This window comes from Sinohyriopsis cumingii, chromosome 6, assembly GCF_028554795.1.
Source record: "Sinohyriopsis cumingii isolate HCF-2022 chromosome 6, ASM2855479v2, whole genome shotgun sequence".
Lineage (NCBI taxonomy): Eukaryota > Metazoa > Mollusca > Bivalvia > Unionida > Unionidae > Sinohyriopsis > Sinohyriopsis cumingii.
The window spans coordinates 66,223,265-66,242,599 of NC_142966.1; the positions used below are offsets into that span (position 1 = coordinate 66,223,265).

Here is a 19,335-nt window from a genome sequence, read left to right on the forward strand (position 1 = left end):
CAACAACCCCATTTTGAGCGGAGACACTCCTCTGACGTCCAGTGACCCCTCGGACAGCCACAGAACTCTGGAATTATGAGTCACCAAAACCAATTTTACTTAACCTTACCCAGTGACAGTTCCATGGAGGTGTTTCCCCATAACACGTTGTGCTGTTTCATGCCCAAATTACCTCAGGCCATCCCATTAGATCACGAAGCCCATTGGGAAGTGGCTTTAGTAGAAATCATTCACCCAACCAAAGTCTTCAATGTCCTTCCCAATCAAAATTTTTATGAGGTGGAAGTTCATGACGAACAATTGCAACAGTACTTGGATACCCATGTCAAGTATGACAAGAAAACCCCTGATACAAAAAATCAAAAGTGGACCACCTATCACTTGTTCATTCCCCAGGCTATTATTCTAGTGGTCAACATCTGGTGAGCACCATAACCTCCAGGTTTAATGTCGTGTTTATGAAAGCTTTGGAAAGTGTCAAAAAAAAAGTGTCATTATGGAATACCACGAAGCAGCTCGTCGCTTCTTGATGAAATTTGACGGGGATAAAATCATGTCTTTCTTATTTTGTCCTGAATTGTTTGACATGTTGGGCGGAGGCATGAACATGAGAATGGCCATGATCAAGAAAAACGAATTACCTATCATTTACGACAACGAGTCTTTTAGCAAGTTATTTCGTGCCCCGGTAGAACTGAACCAAGGACTGAATCTGATGTTTGTGTACTCAGATGTAGTGGAGTACAACGTGGTGGGACACACCTCTGTGCCGTTACTGCGTGTCATTCCTTTCAAAGTGGATTCTGCCACGGACGCTGACGAGGAAAGTGGAAACACTTATCACGTTCACCGCGAATTTGTACATCCTCACTATTTGCCTGTCAATTATTCTTATTTGGACACGGTCAACATTGCTATAAAAGGAGATCTGGGACAAAATATTCCATTCACCAAAGGTAAAGTCACGGTGAAACTCCATTTTCGAAAACGGTTCTCGCACGAATCGTAAGTCATGTATCCAGTGTACCGAGGTGTTGCTCGACAACGAAGAAACGGTTTAGGAGATATGTTAAAATCGGCCTTTGGTTCGGTGGCCCCGGTGTTGAAACCGATGGTGACACGAGGATTGCACGCCTTGAAAGATGCTGCACTGACGCAAGGCAAAGAATTTCTCCAAAATGTCATCATCGACAAACAAAACCCCAAACAAGCTTTCTGAGGGCAGGCAAAAATGTCTTGCTGCAAACGGGAAAAGACCTTTTGGGCCGACGAGAAACACCTATAAATGCCCTGCACGCTACCGAGTCAGGCATTCAGCAAGGACAATGCAGAAAGAGACGACGAAGAAAACACCCTTTCACCAGACTACACACTTCTAAGGCTAGAAAGACAAACAAAAGAAGAACCGTTTGAGACTTAGACGTTTTCGATTATTGAGAAACATAAAAAAATGATGCACCGAGAATCTTGCGCTTGTTCCAAGTCGGAACTGGATCTGTTTGCCATGCCACCCACCATGATGACCATGCAAGAATCCCAGTGGTTGGAATTTCACCCCGTCTCTTCCTTTACAGCCTCAGCTTCCATCGAGTTTGAAATCAAAGGACAGCCCGAAGGTTACATCGATCTGAATAGCAGTTACTTGTACCTGAAAGTTAAAGTTGTCGATGAGGACAATTCGCCCCTAGAAGGTGATGAGGTAATAGCTCCCGTCAACAATTTCATGCATTCCTTGTTCAATGGAGTGGACTTGTACTTGAATAACAAACTAGTCAGTAGGAGCATCGATACTTACCCTTGTCGTGCGTACCTGGAAAATCTCTTGACGTACGGAATAGACGCCAAGAACACTCATCTCAATGCCTGCGTGGTATGGGAAGCTGACGATGCAGGCCAGTTTGAAGAATTCGAAATTAATACAAGCAAAGCACACAATGAGGGATTTGTAGAACGAGGAGACAAAATCAAAGACGGACAGAGTTTAGAACTGATGGATCGTTTGCATTTGGACATGTGGTTGCAAGAGAAATAATTGCTGAATGGGGTGAATGTCCGCCTGAGACTGAATCGTAGCAGTGCCGCTTTCCATTTGATAGGTACTACTGCTTGCAAAACTGTCATCGAGGAAGCCAGGCTCTACGTACGACGCGTGGAAGTGTTACCTAAAGTGGGAAACGACATCAGTCAGACGTTGAGCAGAACGACCGCTAAGTATCCGATACGACGCGTGGAAGTGAAAACCTTCACCATTCCTACGGGGCAACGATCCATGATCGAAGGTCATCTGTTCCAAGGACAGTTACCCAAACGTTTCATCGTTGGTATCGTCGAGAATGCAGCCTTCAACGGAACTATTGCTAAAAATCCTTTCCACTTTCAACACTTTAACGTGTCCAAGATCGAAGTCAGTCGCGATGGCAAGACCTTGTGTACCCGACCTTTCGAACCTAACTTTGACAAGAAGAATTACTTGAGATATTATTTGTCCCTATACGAAGCCACGGGACAATTAGGAACCAACACCAATCACGGTATTTCGTACGACGATTATGCAGGAGGCTATGGTTTGTGGGCTTTTGTTTTCACTCCAGACCAAGGCAGCGACGAGGGTCATTTCCATCCTATAAAATCCTACCAGGTTCGTGTGGAAATTCAGTTTACTACAAATCTACCAGATAAGGTGAACGTCATCCTGTATGCAGAATTTGATAATACGATAGAAATCAACAGTTTGAGAGAAGTCATTCTAGATTATTAGAAGCTATGGAAGACTGTTATCCCTCTTTACCTAGAGGAGAAACTTTGGAGATGGAATGTGAGGAGACTGTGGAAGAAGTTATCATGATGAAGTCAAGATGGCCAGAACAAGAAGCCCATTTAGTCTCCTGTTTTGCCAAACACTTGGTCGAAAAAATTACGGAATTGATCAAGAAAGATTGCTATGGATGTCAAAACGATCATCCCAGTCAAATTCAACACGATAAATACCTGATGCTGAGTCAAGAAGAAAAATTGGACTGGTATCTGGACGAAGCTTGGAGTCTCATCTCGGACGAAGTCGTGTTGCATCAGTGGTATAAAGACTTGCGTGAACATTCTTGTCCACCATTAACCACTCAAGAGATCCATCGTATCGAAACGCTCCTGAATCAGAGTGGGGAGACGAAGCGAAGAAACGGTTATTTGTCAGACATTTTCAAGCAAAAAGTCAGGATCGAATTGATCACTTATTATTACCTGTGAAGAAGAAGAAGAAGAAAAAAACACACAAAACATGGATACCTGGGAACTTTATTACCTTTTGAACCACAGCTCGTACACGGCTTCTTGGAATCCTGTCGTCTGTGCTAAAGACGAACTCCCTCATCGCAAACCTCAAGACCATCAAGCTTATGTGATCAACACGGACGACAGTCATCTCCCAGGAACCCACTGGGTAGCCGTCTACTTTCCTCAAGAAGGATGTGTGGAATATTTCGATTCCTATGGATTGCCTCCTTTGGAAGACGATATCATTAACTTTATGAGAAGAAATGCTCAGACCATCCGATTCAATAATGTGAAATTACAAGGCACAGATTCCTTGGTGTGTGGGCAATATTGTGTGTATTTTCCGCATCATCGGAGCCTGGGCTATTCCTTAGAACATTTAGTGACTCATTTTGATCCTCATTCTTCTTCTAGAAACGATGTGAAAGTAGATCGATGGTTTTGTGACCATTATGCTTATATTTTGTCTCAAGCTAGGAAACGTAGTGTCCATCAATGACCTAATGACTTCCAACAGTGGAAATCACAATTTCATTCACAACATTGTCAACCCTGTCCAAAATAATGTGTTAGTTGAAAAAATGTTGGTGATTAGAAAAAAATGTTTGATGTTAAATTGTTGGGTTATTGTTAAAAATATTATAGTTGTTTGTTAGTGTTAAGTGATTTTGAATAAAAAATGTTGTGTTTTGAAAAAAATGCCTTTGTGGTTTGTTTGGCTATAGGAATCTTGATTCATGCTCTTTGACTTCTTACTATCCCTCTCATGACACTCATTGAACGCTCCGGCTCGAAAACCATGGAGGGATGTTTTCCTTCACGTCCGCGCCTTGACCTTAAAGGCGGGGTAGCCTCCAGTCTAAACATCCATTGTCGACTCATCCTCCTACGAAGATGTGCTCCAGACTAGCTAAGCTAAACGAAGCCTACGTGAATTTGCATAGGGTCAGATACAGTCTGATACCGAAGCCAGAAGAGATAGAGAATATGAGAATGTTAAAAGTCACTGAAGACCTGATAGAAGAGCTCTTCAGAGAAGAAATGAACAGGGAGAAAGAAAAATGGACAGAGAAGTACAGACTTCAGAAACAACAGAGAGAGCAGCAACAGCAACAAGAACAGCAGCAGCAGCAACCTGAACCTGACAGAGGCTTTGTCGATTGTCGTATCGACACCAAAGAGTTCTTCTTCTCTTTCCGAAGAAGCAGACCTATCGTCAGAGGACGTCGCATTCTTAGAATATAAAAGATCGCCCTAGCTTCAACTTCGCACACAAAAAACAGTCCTTTTCAGGGCTACCCCAATCTCTAGAAAAGAAATAACAATCGATTGCCTATAATAAGTTAAAATATAGAAGTGCGTGTATAAGCACATGAATTATTTATCTTGCTTAGAAAGTGCGTGTGTGTGTTTGTGCCATTGTAAGCACTCACGATTTTGTTTAATAAATTTTTTTTAGAATAGTGATGGGTAGTATAACAAAGTGAGTGAGTGTTTCTTTTAGGTCCGCGCGTTGTTTGGTTATGATCTAGGGAAGATAAATGTTGTTTTAGGGGATGTTTTCCTTCACGTAAGCGCTTTTAGTATAAATTGAAAATCGCTACCCTGTTCCTTCGTTAACAAGACAATGAATACCAGAATAGCAAACTTCTTGAACTCCAGATTCACCTGGAATATGCCAGGCGCATACTAAATGAACTGGCCGCGGAGGCCATAGTAAAAGAGGGAAGGATGAAAGAGGAGGAAATAAGAAAAAAAGAAGAGGAAAAGGAGAGAGGAAATTTCAGAATCCCAGAGACAGAAGATTGGAATTCTGAAGCCACTTATCCCGCCTTTGCACTCCCAACAAAAAAAGTAAAAAGAGACTGGAGTAGAAGATGTGTGTGTGGTGCCAGGCCTGGAAGGTGCCATCATTAACCAGGTGCCCTGGAGTTCAAAACAAACATCCAAACCTTTAGAAAAGATATAGTAATCTATTTGCTAATGTGTGTATGTAGAGTAGTGTGAATATAAACACTGACTCTTTTCTGGTGTGATTGTATGTGTTTATGTTTGTAAGCGCTCACGTACGTTTGTGTGAATAGTAGATTTTTGGGTTTTGGAAGCGCTTAAGTTGGTTTGTGTGGATAATAGATTTGGGTTTTATTTTAATGCTTTGCGTGTGTGATAGTAGATTTTTGGTTAGTTTATTGCTGCTTCACGTATGTGGATAGTAGATAATATGAAATGAGAAAAGTAGGGGATGTTTTCCTTCACGTCCGCGCGTTGTTTGGTCGTGATCTAGGTAAGATAACTTTTGTCTTGGGGATGTTTTCCTTCACGTCCGCGCTTTTCGTATAAGAACCCACAGAATTCGTCGTTCACACTTTTCTACGGAATAACTGAGACAAAATGACTCAAGTATCAGCTTTATTTAGTCTAATGAGAGACATCTATTTTTGGATAATGAATGTAGAATATGTGGTGGAAATAATAGAAAAGGAATGGAGGAATGGAGATATGAAAGACTTGGTAACCAGTCAAGTTCAAGGTCTAAAGGCAGCCAGAGATATCATCGCAGGGATGATAGAAGAAGAAGTCAGTAAGTCAAGAGGCTTCATTGACCCACCTTATGTCAGAGTGGGACGTTTGAAGGAAGCACTGGATCATGTCATCCAAGTCCGGTGCTTCCTAGAAAAGATATTGTACTGGACAGAGTGGAGGAATGTAACATGGGGGTTGGACAAGATAAAGAAAGGGGAAGATCTGATGAGAAAAGTGATGGAGGAAGAAGTAGAGAAGATTAAAGAGACATGGAGTAAAGAAAGAAAAGATCAGGAAAACAAAAAGAAACAGGCAGAGTTTGAGAGGCTCAGTCAAAATTGGATCAAAGTCCAGGAAAAATTCAGAGCATTGGGCCATCCTGACTGGATGCCAGAAAAGGAGAAAAAGAAGACAGGAATAGTGACAAAAGTGAGAAGATGGTTGAAGAAGTGGAGGAGTTAAAAGAAGAAGAAGAAACCCAAAGGCCCTTTTCAGGGCCACTCCAATCTCTCGAAAAGAGATAGACTTTCAATTGCCTACCCCTTTTTTATATTTTTTTATTTAAAAAAACTAGAGACCCCTTCCTGTTTCAATTTTCGCCTGTTCCATTTCCATAGACCCATTAGGTCGTAACCGTATTAAAATAGGGTCCCGACCCTGTTCCATTTTCCCTTGACGCTAGACAGTCTCACGATTTATTCCCATGTTAAATTTCCCTTGACGCTATATTGTCCCACGATTTTTTCCCATGTTAAATTTCCATTGACGCTATATTGTCCCAGGGGGTGTTTTTAATGCTAAGTCCAACTGACGCTATACTATCCCTATTCACTACTAACAATGCAGCTTATTTCTATCATATGTACTATGTCTGAAGTAGTTGCATGCTTATATATATATATATATATATATATATATATATATATATATATATATATATATATATATATATATATATATATACATACTAGGTCTCTTCCTTCCGCAGTTATTTAGATATATTTTAGTACATTCAAGATGTATTATATTTAAGTTTATTAAAATATACATACAATATTTACAATTTATTTAGAACTTGTCCAGAGACCCTCTCTCCCTCCAGGGAAGGGTGGACTCTGGCCCACGTATTAGCTGGTACCGCCACTAATAGGCAGTCAACCAGTTCCAATCACAATTTTCCACACTCTTTCCCATCTCATTCCCAAATTGTCTTGTTCCACTTTACACCTAACATGTTTTGTTAAATCATCATTAACCCATTCATATGTTTTAGTGTTTTCTAGTTCCCAAAGTTCCCTTTTGTCTCTAAATTTTAGAATAATTTCTTTGATACATCCAAAGTGTCTTGGTACTTCTATTTTTTTTTAAGGAAGGATGTTTCTATATATATCCGTTCGGTTTCTCAAGTACAATTGTCTGAATTTTTGATAGAATTCTGAAGTAAGTTCTCACATTGGAATCTTTAAGATAGTCAGTTATAACATTGGTATTATGTGTAGTATATAGTTCTTGGCAGTATCTATGGATACATTTCATAATTTCTTTCGGTTGTTTGAGATTCGAATATCAAGCATACTTTCTGTTGCAAAGTATAACTGTTGGTTTCAAAGATGATATTTAGGTTATTCATTTGTCCTTATATGTAGTGATATTTCTTGAACTAAATTTGGTACAGAAGCATCAAAACGAAGAAAAAATATTTAGGATAATTATTCCATCGTACAAGTAAAAGGAAAATTGTAAACGTTTAAAAAAAATATTTACAGTACGCGTGCAGCATGCGTAGAATGCCATACTGACTATTGAATAGTAATATTTATTGAAAAATTATAACCTATTTACATCACGATGAGTTGAACTAAGATGTATACATTTATAAATTAATTTCACATCTTTTTCAGCTCCATCAAATGAAGATCCCAGTGCAGAATCCTCTAAAAGTAGGCTTGGCTGAAACACATTAGACACCGAAAGAAATAGAACTAATCCAACATAAACAAAAGATAATCTCAATGGTGTTCATATTTCTCATACATTTAACATATTGTTAATGTTCCAACAATCGTGATTATAAATTTCCATGGGAATTATCCTGTAATTGCTCATCCCCAAAACAGTTTGCACACACACACACACAGAGAGAGAGAGAGAGAGAGAGAGAGCAGTAACAAATACATTTCCCGGTAGTCCGAGACTTCAAATAATTAGCATCCGGCTACCATGTGTATCACAATTACAGCCTAATATGGCAATGTGATATAGACATTTATTAGCGTGCATGTATCCTAATCACAGCCCAGTGGGGAATTAACTTATCATGATAAATGCTAACTATAGTATATTTGTATCATGATAAATGCTAACTATAGTATATTGGAAAATTATTAAAGGATTTCAATCTTTCATTTTTTATAAAACAATCTTTGTCGTGAAAGATGAATGTTTCATCCCTGAATAATGAATCGGGATCTTGAAAGTCAAATTTTCTCAATACGTGTGAAAACCACGTAACTAATTCGAATAAAACAGAGCAACATTCTTTCCTTTATGCAATGTTTTGTTGGTGGAAATCCGCAAATGCAATGATTTTGTAGTAATCTAGTACAGCTTTCATGTGTGAACATATAAAACCATATAACCGTACCCAAAACATATTGTTATCAGATTTAATAATAATTGATAATAAGCATCATCTAAACTGAATGTAATTCAATAAAGATTTCATGAAACAGTAGCACAATAATGCAATTTTTACAGTAATTAAGTAAACATTATATTAAAAGCCAGGATGAAATACATACAAAAGAGTACATACAATAACAAACTACATTAGTCTGGCAGAGGGAATGATTCTTAGTAACGCTTAAAAACCTATTATTTTTTATTTGTTACTTCTTCCAAAGCATAGACGGACTCGGTGGTACGTTGATAGTACTAGTCGTAGCTAGTAAAAGAATAAGTCTTGGATCATGACTATTGAAAGGAATGTTGCATTTTAGCAAACACCCCCAAACAATTGTCTGAGAGAGAGAGATAAAGAGAGAGAGAGAGAATTATAAATATACACCAGACAGAACTGAAAGTGCTATCCCTGGATTCCGACGAAATCCTACAGAAAACCACTTTCCATTCTGTCTGGTGTATATTTATAATTCTCTAGAATTAATTCTATATACCTTGATTTCATTCATAGGAATCCAGAATGACTGTGTAGATACATGATAATTAATTGCTAGGTCGTCATGCGAGTGTGCCTCCTGCATGTAACACCGACTGAGTAACATCATTTTTAGGTGATGCGTGATTAGTCGTGAGGGAATATGGACTCGTGTGTGCAGACAAGGCGATGGGTTCCGTTTACCCGCGGAAGTGGGTTCGAATCCCCATAGAGTACGAATGAAAAATCATCTAACCTGTATGATAATATTATTTGTATATATATATCTATATATCTATATCTATATATATATATATATATATATATATATATATATATATATATATATATATATATATATTAATGACACTTTTGTACATTGAGTGGTATATCATTGATACAGCGTATATGCTATATATACATTTTATTTATATCACATACAAATACACGTATTTGCACTTTGAATGGAGTTACGATATGATCCTGACAACTGTGTATTGACCGAGTGAATGGACTCCTCACATCCCTACGAGTGTGACTGCTTCAAAATGTAGTTCTACGATTTTTCTTCTTGTTCACAAACACATATGTAAATTGATAAGTTTATTGTTTTCTTTTTCAGTTTCTATTTTTATTCACATTTATTAAATCAATATAAGACACACTCATGATTTAAACATGAAATGTGTTTTTTTATGAAGAAAGTAGTGCACTGCGAACACGGTTACCCTCTTGTACACTGAACCGGTACTGTCAGGCATTCTCGTACTGGCGCATGAAAATTAGCGTGGAATAGAAACTAAGTGAAATGACGAACCAAAAAGAGCGACCATTTGGAAGTTGTTATATTTAATAATTAATAATCGATTTTTAGAACATAATAATAGGTTTAAGAAACAACAACAAAGGATTAAAACACAATACAGTATAAGTGCCTTGTAACCGACAAATTTAAAATATAGACCTAGTGTCACTAGCTATTGACACTATGTATCATTAATATTATGAACACTGTAAATAGATCCCAAGGAGAGCGTAAATATTCAGTTCAGTTTTAACGTTTACGTCCAGCGCAATGTTTTTCTCTCTCACTCCAGATTTGTGCTTATTTTGTCATTTACGCGAGGGAATGGCAAAATAAGGATGCCAATGAAATTGTGTACCGTTTTAATACAATTAGAAGACAGGGACCATTAAAACCTTTTATCGTTATTTTCATATGTCATTAATGATTAATGAATGAGTAGAAATTCATCATTGATCTATAGGTTTGCGGTTGAAAGAATGTGTATATATTCGTATTATTGCACAATGGGCGGATCACAATTTGATATAACAATAGTATTGGTATATCCAATTTGCTTGACACCAACACTTAAAATGCTATTTTTTTAAATGTATGTAGTGTGTGTATATATATATATATATATATATATATATATATATATATATATATATATATATATATATATATATATATATATATATATATATTTATATATATATATATATATATATATCAACGTCAGTACAATTACCAAGTGTCTGTTCCACAAATTCATATAGAATCACACAACCTAAGTACAATTACCAAACTGACTGTTCAATACTTAGAATTTACAAAACCTCAGTTCAGTTAACCAGTGGTTGTTCCACACATATAGTTCACACGACGTCAGTTCAATTACCAAGTGGCCGTTCTACATATGTAATCACACGATGTAAGTACCATTACCAAGTAGATGTTCCACACATTGAATATCACAAAGTCAGTACAATTACCAAATGGCTTTCCCAGACATGTAAACTCACAACGTCAGCACAATGACAAAGTGGCTTTACGCATGAAATCACACAGCTGTGAACACCATCAAAACTTAAATAGATATAATTTTGTTACACCCTCTGAAGGGAATATCGAGCAACTGCACATCTTGACTTGTTAGTAAACATGTTATGTGAGACGTTGTACATAAAGTTCAGCGTAGAAAGTAATTGAAATGACAAACCAGCAAGAGGTAATTAAAATATTTGATACATTTGCAATTGATCTAAGTCATTATTCTGCTTTAATTAACATTACCACTGACCATAAAGTTGTTTCTCTGTCCCTATCTCTACCTGTTTTTCTGTCTCTGTTTGTCTGTCTCTGTCTGTCTTCCTTTGGTGCGTTTGACTTAACTTTTACCATAATTCACAGGTCCAGAGACATCGTCGTATGACGAGCGAAAATCCAAGAGAAAATCATCTACGCAAGTCTTTTCATACATTTTCGCACGAATCGTGATCTTTGATGGGAGAGAGAGAGACAGTCAGAGACAGACAGACAGAGACAGACACAGAGACAGAGATAGAGAGAGACAGAGAGAGAAAGTGAGACAGACTATGGCTCTATGACTTAACGATCTCAGTAATTATTATACAATACACACATTTCCGGAAAAGCCGTCTCAATATTTTCAAAAATAATCGCAGATTTGCAATTGCCTTACCGAATGCACATTGTAATTATTGCAAATGTAATGCATGGATTTGTAGACCTAACAGGGATCTAGCAGTGTAGCCAGTCGGAAGAATATTCCAAAGTATGGAAGAGTTTGGTTGATCATGCAGTTTGACTGAATGTGACTGTTGCTTGTTTATTCCGTCAATGACAAAAATACAATCGTATCTATCTGAGATACCCATTTCACAACTAAGCTTGCATAATAGTAGGCATTTCAGTTGAAATGCAAAATTATGATATCATATATGATGGATGTCCAGGAGGAATTACAAGTACCTGCAGTTGCAATATAATTTTGTTAAATATAAAAATGCCCACTATATGCACATACTGACTGGCCCCCACCTTTTTATCTATGTTGTTTACATGCATATCTTCAGGCTTTTAACCTTTGATTATTACTGTTTTTAATTGAACTTTTACTTTACAAAGTAATGATCGCATTAGTTATAAAAATGTTGATCCACAATTTCAGTTCATTACATAAAAGATGGTATGGTTTGACTGTTGAATATTTGTGACCATCTTTGAAATCCAACAAGGAACCAGCCAGTAGTGGGGGGAGGGTGCTTTCAATAGGATATTTTGTTTTCTTTTAACTCAAGATAAATTTGTTTTTAAAATAATTAAATTTGTTTTTAAAATAATAGATACGTGTATTATGTTGTTTTTCTTAGCTTTACTGGTCATATACCAGAAGTGATTTTGGATGGTCTGTTGACTGTCTTCAGTAGTCAAATGTTTGTGTGTTGCTGCATCTCCTAAACTACTTTTAGGATAGTCCTGAATCTTTACAATCACATTCATCCCAGGGTCTAAAAAATGGTGCTGCTTTGACATCCAATATGGTGACCACAGTGGCCATCTTAAAACTATTGTTATCACTATTCCTAAAGGGATGATCTTATCACCATTCTGTTTTCACATGACGTCTAGCTGGTCCATAATGAAAAAGGTACCACCAGTATGGCTGCCTCTGACCATCTAGAAATTCTTGTTACTGTTACTTCTCCTGAATGAATGGACATATCAACATGTTGTTTTCACTACAAGAAGTCTGTTGCTGGCAAGTTATTCTTGATAAAATAGTGCCAGTCTGACTTCCAGTATGGCCCAAACGACAGCCATCATGGAAATCTTGTTACTGCTACTAATTCTGATTGTATGTCCATATCAACATGGGGTTTTCACTAAGAGACTTTGTATAATGTCTAGTTGGTCCTAACTAAAATGGTACTGATCTGATATCCAATATGGCTGCTACATTAGACATCTTGAAAGTCTTGTCATTGCTACTTTTGAATGGATGGTCATATCATCATGGAGCTTTAACTAAAAAACCTCTTGGGCTTAAATGACAGTGGTACTGATAATAAGTTCAGTATGTCCACTACAGTGGCCATTTTTAAACTATTGTTATTTCTAATCATCCATTATGGATGGTTGTGTCCACGTGGGGTATTCACCAAAAGACTACTTAAGATGTCTAGCTGATCTTAAATAAAAATGGTTCCGATCTGACACCTAATATGGCCACCATGGCATCCATCTTAAAACTTCTGTTATCGCATCTCTACTTAAAAAGAAAGTAATAATGAATTGGGGGTTTCACCATATGCCTTTGTATGATGTCCAGTTGGTCTTAAATGAAAGCTGTGCTAATCTGATGACCAAAATGTCCATCACAGCAGGGCTTATCATTGGAAAAGTACAGTAAATTTATTTGCTTGATATATGGAACAGTTGAAAGTATTGTGTATTCTCATTGGGCACAAAATTATGGTAGCTTTCCTACTGCGCTATCATTTTAGCCATGTGACACTTTAGAACCCACTGTTATACTTTATTTTTCCTGACATCCATTAAAATGTACTCAGTTAATTAAACACCCAATCACCAAATACTAAAACCCCATCATTCAAATAACACCTGTTTGTTTTCTTTTGTTATGAGGCCGCAAGTGGCCGAGTGGTCTAAAGCGCTTTCCGTTACGGATCATTGCCACCTTTGTGTTTGGATTTGCACTGACATAGTCACATGATTGGCCTGCCATGATGGAGTCCACTGGTATCGTGTACTATATATTTCAGTGATTTCCATTATCAACTCGTAACGTGTGACATATATTTTCAAATTAAACAAATGATGAGCGATCATTCTGAAAAATGATTACTGCACCTTCAGAACAAGCACAAAATTTTCCAGCTAGCCCCATCTAGATCTGTCATTGATGATCAGACTTTAGTGACTCCAAATCAGATAGTGGAAATTACCTGAAGAAAGATCATAATAAAGAAAAGAGAGTTTTCAGTAGTGAATGGGAGATTTAATTTACTTCAGTGAAAATCGGTGGATCACTGCTAAACTTTTGTTTAGATCTGCTTATTTACATATGGGTGATAGGGGGTGGGTTGGCATGGTTTACACTACCTTAGGCACTATTAAATCTTGTTATTAGCTTTACTTGTCATAGAACAGAAGAGGTTATATGATTGTCTATCATGCATTATTTGTTATCCATCCATTTGTATGTTACTGCTAATTTGTTATCAAATCTCCTAAACTACATTGAGGATGGCAGTGAACCTTTTCTTATACACGCATTCATCTCATGGTCTAGTTGGTCCTAAATGAAGACGCTGTTGCTCAGACATCCAATATGAAAACAGAGTTTTCACCAGAAGTCTTAACATACAGGTATCATCTAGTTCAGGGTCTAGTTGAAAATCTTGTCATTACTTCTCAATGGATGGTGATATAATGTTTTAACTAAAAGACTTCTCATGTTGTCAAGTTGGTCTTACATGAAAAGGGTGCTGATCTGATTTTCATTATAGCTGTCACAGTATTGATTGATCTTAAAAGCTTTTTATCATTACTCCTCCATAGCAAATAGTTTTGTGACAATGATGCTGTTCACAAATCCAATATCGCTATCATAGTGGCCATTTTGAGAACTTGGTCATCACTTCTTGTGCTAAATGGATTTCTTATTAACATGTGGATTTTACTAAAAACTTAAGGTGTCTAATGAAAATGGTGCCACTCAGACCACCACAGTGACCAATTTAATGGTCATATCGGCATGGTGTTTTAACTTAAAGACTTTTTGTGATGTCTAGTTGGTCATAAATGACAATGCTGCTAAACTGATGACCCAAATGGTCATTTGGAGATTCTTGCTCTACTCTTCAATGGAAAGTCATTTTGAGATAGGTATTCATCAGAAGAGTTCTTCTGATGTCTAGTTAGTCCTGAATGAAAACAATACAAACTGACTCACAGTATGACCACCGTGCTGGCCATGTTGAAAGTGTCATTATCTCTGCACCTCCTAAATGTATGTCTATATCAACATAGGGTTTTCACCAACAGACTTCTTATGATACCTAGCTGTTTTTAAGTGCAAATGTTGCCATTGGTAGATCCAATATTGATGTTACATTGGCTGTCTTGAAAATGTTGCTGTCACTACCCCCCCCCCCCAGAAGCAAGGATGGTTATATTGTCATCAGAATTTCACTAAAAGACTTTTAATGTTGTCTTGCTACAACTCTATGGTCTTCAACTAAGTAAAAGAAATGATAAAAAATCATCAAGTTTTGTAAAATTCAACAGACAATTTATTTCATTTTAATAAAAGGAACTCGACAGTATTGTGAATTAAATCCTAAATAGTCATATAAATTCTATCACATTTCCAAAAGTGAAATGTTCCAAATGATTTCCAGTGGTGTTCCAAATAAATTTCAATCTTGCATGTTCTTGTATGTGAATAGTCTTGAATTTGCAAATGGTCTTGCTTTTTCAATTTGATGTAACCTAGAATATGTCCTTGAATGAATTCACAATTATCCTTAAAGAGTGATTTTATCCTAAAGTCAATGACAACTTTGTAATTCCAATGAATACTGGTAATTAAAATAAATAAATCTCCTCAGAGAATAATTGAACACTTCTAAAAGACCAATTCAATTACAAATGTTAAGATATGAATAGTAATTCTGATTTAAACAACATAACATGTATGATGTATATACCTTCCTTCTTGACCTATGTTGCAATAAACCATTTTTGGGAAATAGTCTGTCATCTTAGTAGAATTTCCATCAAATTTGTAAAAAAAGATCTGTTTAGAAATATATTAACAAGATGTAAAGAAAAGAACAGGTAGATCATGTTTTTCTGAGGGGAATACCAATGTCCTGAATTCACATCCAAGTTAACATCTTTACTAACAAAATTACATTATCTTAAAGTAATAGCCCATATTCAAGGACAAAATTACTATTTAATATATTCTTTACAAAATAACACATGACAGTGTATAATCATTAAAAACATTAATATAGTATATATAATAGTCTACTTAGTCTTTACCAAAAAATGGTTTTGTATTAAATTCCTGGAAATTCTTCTCACTCAGAAAAGCATCAATTCATTCTAGGGACTCTTGCTATTTTTATTGTAGTAAAAGTAGTATTTGTTGTTATTGCTGGGAGATTGTTGTTGTTGTTATTTTCTGGAATATGACAATGCATTTTGTGCATGAAAGTTAGACGTTACTCAGGAGTTGCTCTTATTTTTGCATAGTATACTCCCAGCAAGAGACAAAAATACTTAGATCAAAAAACATAACTGAAATGCGTACTGCACTATGAATTTTACTTTTGTATGTTCAAGTAGGAAAAGGTGAAATTTGGATCTTCCAATTCACCGGTTTTGACAACACAAATAAAAAGTGAGGGATTGTTCCTTAATTTATATTGAAATATTTTTCCAATGATACACTAGTTGCAATTGGAACTTTTAAATGATAATTAAGTATTGGTAGTGTTTAATCAGTATATTGCTGCATTAATTTACATCATCCTTTCATTTGTTAGAATCACAAATGTGAGCACGAAAACTTCAACCACTGAGCTGCATTTGCAATTTTCATTTTATGACTACCATAGCTGAACTTAAAACTACATTATGTCTGACGTTTGGAATAAATATAACTTGGATAGTTTCAACATTTAAATTCAAACGCTAATGAGTTTCGACATTTATTGAAATTCAAAGATTAATAAGTTTTGACATGTCAAAAGTGTTTCACATAAACAAAAATGGTAGCTAGTTGAAATGTTGGAAACAAGAAGTAAATGATGTGACAATCCAATTTGTATCAAACTGGCGGACTGTAAAAAAAAATTGCATTATTTTTTAATTTACAAATTCCGTGGGGCCCAAAGTGGCAGAGTGGTCTAAAGCACTCACTGTTATGGATCACTGCCATCTCACATCTGTCGGTGTGGGTTTGAGTCTGAGGCACGGCCAGTCTGGGTATGTGAGAAAGCTTGCTGGTAGCTTCTCTTGGGTTGGTGGTTTTTCTGGGGTTTTCCCAGGTTCTTCCTCCACCATTTATACTGCTGCCACCAATAGCCTATCTTGCGTTGAAAAATGGCATTAAACCCTATAACAACAACAACAAATTCCATGTGTCGTTGCGGGCTGCAGGAAATAATTCCATGGGCCATCAGTCTGAGACCTCTGGACAAGAAACATGTAAGCTGTACATTCTAGTAATGCATGCAACCTTAATGTTTCTTCTTAGTTTTTATACAACAACCATGTAATAATATTATATGTGTACCTGTTTTCCAGATGTCATGAACCTGTTTTCCAGATGTCAGTCTGCTTGTTCTTTATTTTCTTAGGAATAAATTAGGCTCCGTACAGTCGGTGGTTACCAAACTATTTGATCAGCATGCCTTTGGGAAGAATCTGATTAATTTTAGGTATCAAAAGTCAAGGTGACTAGGACTGAAAGACTGAAGATGGTTATCTACGTGAATACTCACTGCCTTGACCAAACCATGTAAATGGCCCACATAAGTGATGAGAATGACACTAATTGATTGAGAGAGAATGCCCCACCTGTTACATGGCGCTTTTGTTGGTTATTGTTATTTAGGAGACGGTTGACTGTGGTGTTATTGCCCAGATTGTGTAAATAACAATGTCAGATATGAAATTAATGGATGCAATAACAGAGATCTGAGGAGAGATATAGAATAGAAGAACAAAAGCCCCCCACCCCTCCATTTAAAAAATAACACTTTAATCAATTACATAAACAATATAAAATTGAACATGACATTTGAATGATACACTTTCTCTTAGAAATAGAATTTCAAAATTTATAAGAAATGCAGTTATCCATTCTGTTATACCGATAAAACAAATTTGATCATAGAGTCGAGTGAACAATAAAATTCACTGCTCAGCATGCCGGCATAACCTGTTTGTGTCTCCTTCCAAATTCAGTGTTTGTGAGAGGTCAGACTCAATGTATTCCTTTTCCTCTTTTCTCTCTCTCCAGCCTCATTTGGGTCTTCTGCCATAACCTGGTTGTCTGTTCTCTTTCCCCACTGTTTTACATATAGAGCTCTTTTCCCCTTAGGCTTTCCAAGACACGCTCTCTTTTCTATGACTGAATGTCTTCGTGTCCCTCACTTCCAGACACCCATCCCATGGACAATGTTTTAATAAGAAAAGATACTTGCTCTTTTTCTTGGAGTGGAGCATCCACTTCCTCAGAAAACTTGTGGACTGCCAAAACGTTTGGGGAAAAATATTTAAAATATTGAATTTTGTCATGGAAGCACACTCCTCATTTAATTTAAAATGATTCTCTCTAGTCCGCCTTTATTAATAACACTTCAGGAAAAACTAATTTTAAAACTTGTCTACAAATGGCACTAGATTGCTCCAGTGGCCTAGTAGTTGGAATGTCTGCCTCAGATGCGGGAGTTTGAGGGATTGAACCCCATCAGAGGCATACCAAAGACTTATAAAAATGTTTCTAACAGCCGATTTGCTTGGCGCTTAGCATTAAGAGGTTAGTGTTAGGACTGGTCAGCCTACTATAATGTGACTGGGTGGGACATCATGATACATGTCTGCGGCATGATACCTAGTGCTAGACATCACTATAAACTTCCATCTGCAGAATTGTAGCGATATGACTGTAAAACTGTGAAAGCTACATTAAAATTCCAAATCACACGCACACAATCCAAATAACACAGAATTGTCTCTGCATTGTCTCTACGTTGCGTTTCCTGCCACTTAACTCCACGTTAATGTCGCCTCTTCTATATCTCTAACCATTATTCCAGCAGGTCCTAATTAAAAATCAAGCATGCCTATCCCATGCAGCAGAGCACCCCATCTTTCACAGGCAGTTATTTATTGCGGGTCAAGCCTATACGCTAAAGTTAATTGTTACATGTCTCCTTGAGTGCAACAAGATTCCACTTAGTTATGGTAAATAATCATCTTCCAAAATTCATACTGTTACATTGATTTGTAGTCAGGGTCATTGACCATTTAGGAAAATATCGTTTACTGACAATATATTCTGTTCTTTGTTAGCTACTATAAACCAAAGATTGCGGATATCATGCATTTGAGACTATAGACACCTATTGATTTGGGGGCAAAGATCCCCAAATACAGCTTCAACAAATTATTTTAAGTACTCTATAACCTAATTTGACCAAATTGTGTGGATGACTAACATTTTAGACAAGGAATACATCTATTGATTTTGTGGCTTTGAGCTCAAACTCCAAAGTCACATTGACTTAAAGAATATATATTACCCGTCTTGACACATTTGAACTTGAGATCTGCATCCCATACTCTGGTCAGAATTTTTGTTGGCTTCCATTTCATGATATAAACAAAAATCTGTTTTGATATTGGAGTCAGATGGACACAGTTACTCCATGAAGAAAACTGGGTTGACTGTGTAAAAAAGGAAAACTTCCTTTATTTCCATGACCAAAAGTGTCATTTGATTGCATTTGAGTTGAGAAAGATGAGGTAT

General features: G+C 36.7%; 1 protein-coding gene across 1 annotated transcript in view; it reads left to right on the forward strand.

Moving 5' to 3' along the window:
- Positions 1–7,785, forward strand: part of LOC149797116 (uncharacterized) — a 74,715-nt gene extending 66,930 nt beyond the window's left edge. The window contains exon 4 of the mRNA XM_089961790.1: positions 7,695–7,785. Coding sequence (XP_089817916.1) covers positions 7,695–7,747 — 53 coding nt within the window. The 3' untranslated portion in view covers positions 7,748–7,785. The remainder of the gene's footprint in view (positions 1–7,694) is intronic.
- Positions 7,786–19,335: the final 11,550 nt, after the last annotated feature.